Here is a 2666-nt window from a genome sequence, read left to right on the forward strand (position 1 = left end):
TGAGCACCCGGCGGGGATGGCGCTGCCGGCCCTCGCCCTGCTGCTGGCAGCGGGGCTCCTGCACACGCAGGTTAGCAAACAAGGGTGGAAAGTTTGGGAGAAGCGCATAGGACTGAGGTGGGAAGGATCCGGTGGGACGCCTCCGGAATCTGCCTTGCTTGCCGATCGGTCTCCCTGCTCTTCATGCTATGGCTCCCTCCTGCAGCAGCCCATGTCCTGCCCCAATGTCCCGCTTGCGTTCCCAGCTCTTGCATGCCCTCGCAACACCCACCCCAGCAGCACCCGTCCCCCCAAATGCCACCAGCTCAGGGACTGAGGTGGGAAGGATCCGGTGGGACGCCTCCGGAATCTGCCTTGCTTGCCGATCGGTCTCCCTGCTCTTCATGCTATGGCTCCCTCCTGCAGCAGCCCATGTCCTGCCCCAATGTCCCGCTTGCGTTCCCAGCTCTTGCATGCCCTCGCAACACCCACCCCAGCAGCACCCGTCCCCCCAAATGCCACCAGCTCAGCCGCCGGGTCTTTGATTAGCGGGGAAGAGCCATCACCAGAGGTTGCCCGGCTCCTCCCTCCTGCTCCTGTCCCGGAAGGACAGTTCGGTACCCACTGTGGGGGCGGGCTCCTCCAAGAACCAGCCCCATCAGTGCCTGTCCTAAGAAGCCCTGTGGGAGGGGGCAGTTGGGCTTGGGGAGGTTCTGCAGCCCTCCAGCTCTGCCTCTCTCCTGCAGGCCTCCCCTTCGGCACGCTCCTTCCAGCTGGATTACGAACACAACTGCTTCCGCAAGGACGGTGCCCCTTTCCGCTACATCTCGGGCAGCATCCACTATGCCCGCGTCCCGCGTCCTGCCTGGAGGGACCGGCTGCTCAAGATGTACATGAGCGGGCTCAACGCTGTGCAGGTGTAAGCCATGGCACAACCCTGACGGGGCACAGCCCACAGCCACCACGGGGCTTCTGGGATCAGTAGGAAGAGAGACAAGGGTGTTGTCTGACCACAGGGAGCAAGGACCAACACTTGCACTTGGCTGTGACCCCCAGGTCACCCCTGCCAGACACAAGCATGAGTGTGTGCTACTTCCAGTTCAGCCTGAGTTGCCAGACTCAGCTCAGTCTGCAAGCCAGTGCCCAGAAGCAGAGGGACCAGCTGGTGGGATGGTTCTCTGTCGTGCTGGGGTGCCCTTAGGTCTGCATGCTGATCTCCCCTCTCATCCCAGCTACGTCCCCTGGAACTACCACGAGATGCTGCCAGGAGTTTATGACTTCACTGGGAACCGGGATGTGGAAGCCTTCTTGGACCTGACAGCTGAGCTGGGACTTCTGGTGATCCTGCGGCCAGGGCCCTACATCTGTGCAGAGTGGGAGATGGTGAGCCTCAGCCCCCAGCCTGGCACAGAGGGGTGATGGGTGGTCTGGGAAGGGCACAGCAGGGTTGGCCCTTCTGGCTGTCACGCTGACTTCAGTGCCATGCCTGCCGTGCCCAGGCTGCTGCCCCACAGGCCGCATTGCACCGGCTGATTTCAGCTCTGTGCGGGCCCAGGCTGCTGTGCAGTTTCTCTGCCTCCCTCTCTGCCATGTGTGTTTCTCCAGGGTGGCCTGCCTGCCTGGCTGCTGTGGAAACCAGACATCACCCTGCGCACTTCTGACCCCGGTGAGGCTCAGCATAGGGCTCTGGCCACCATGTCCTTACAGCCTGGTGCCAGTCCTGGCATCCTCTCCACACACCTGCCAGCTCCTCATGTGAGGTCTTTCCCATCATCTTCTCCAGTTTTTGGGAGCCCCCACCTCCACTTCCCCGTCTTGCTTGACCCTGCCCCATCTGCTCTGTCTTCCATCTGCAGGCTGGCTGCAGGTGGGCTGGGGTGGATGCTGGGGCCAGGCTGAGCTGCCCTCTGTCCCCCCAGCCTACCTGGCAGCTGTGGACTCCTGGCTCCATATCCTGCTGCCCAAGATCAAGCCACACCTGTACCAGCACGGAGGGAATATCATCAGTGTGCAGGTAAGGTGCTGTGAGACCCAGTCCTCTGCCCTGCTCTGGGTCATCTTTGGATTCGCCCCAAAAAGCCTCCTGTATCCTGTACACAATGACTTTACCCAGAAAAGCTCAGATAAATCCCTCCCAACTTCTGGACCTGGATCTAAATCCAAGGTCTGAGAATCTTAGGTACCTGCCATCACCCCAGTTGTGGTTTGAGGGACACTGACAGAGCTGGAGCTCATGGTGGGACTGGAAGATTATGCTCAGGACCCACCTGGGTGTTGTCAGGACATCTGATGATGTCCAGAGGAGAGAGGGGAGCTGGGTGCTCACCCCAGCGGGCAGTGGGACCTGTCTGCAACCCTCCCATGTGCACACTGGGTACCAGCCCCTGCCCTGCTTGCAGGTGGAGAATGAATATGGGAGCTACTATGCCTGCGACCATGGATACCTATGGCATCTGCTGGGCTCCTTTCGGGCCCTGCTGGGGAGCGAGGTGCTGCTCTTCACCACCGACAGCACACGGGAGGAGGAGCTGCGCTGTGGCACCCTGCAGGGGCTCTATGCCACCGTCGACTTTGGGCCAGGTACCCCTATAGGGGAGGAGGAGGAGGAGGAGGAGGAAGAGGAGGAGGAGGAGGAGGGAGGATATGGGTTCCTTCTCTGTCCTGCTCAAGCCTCCCTCCCTCAGCCG

At 61.3% G+C, this 2666-nt stretch overlaps 1 protein-coding gene across 2 annotated transcripts in view; it reads left to right on the forward strand.

The window, feature by feature from the left end:
* Window positions 1–6: 6 nt before the first annotated feature.
* Window positions 7–2666, forward strand: part of GLB1L (galactosidase beta 1 like) — a 5635-nt gene continuing 2975 nt past the window's right edge. For both annotated transcript variants that reach the window (XM_017726725.1, XM_008628734.2), the window contains exons 1-6: window positions 7–70; window positions 726–898; window positions 1212–1362; window positions 1585–1645; window positions 1899–1993; window positions 2379–2559. In XM_017726725.1, coding sequence (XP_017582214.1) covers window positions 17–70; window positions 726–898; window positions 1212–1362; window positions 1585–1645; window positions 1899–1993; window positions 2379–2559 — 715 coding nt within the window. In that variant the 5' untranslated portion in view covers window positions 7–16. The remainder of the gene's footprint in view (window positions 71–725; window positions 899–1211; window positions 1363–1584; window positions 1646–1898; window positions 1994–2378; window positions 2560–2666) is intronic.

Source organism: Corvus brachyrhynchos, unplaced genomic scaffold, assembly GCF_000691975.1.
Source record: "Corvus brachyrhynchos isolate BGI_N302 unplaced genomic scaffold, ASM69197v1 scaffold490, whole genome shotgun sequence".
NCBI lineage: Eukaryota > Metazoa > Chordata > Aves > Passeriformes > Corvidae > Corvus > Corvus brachyrhynchos.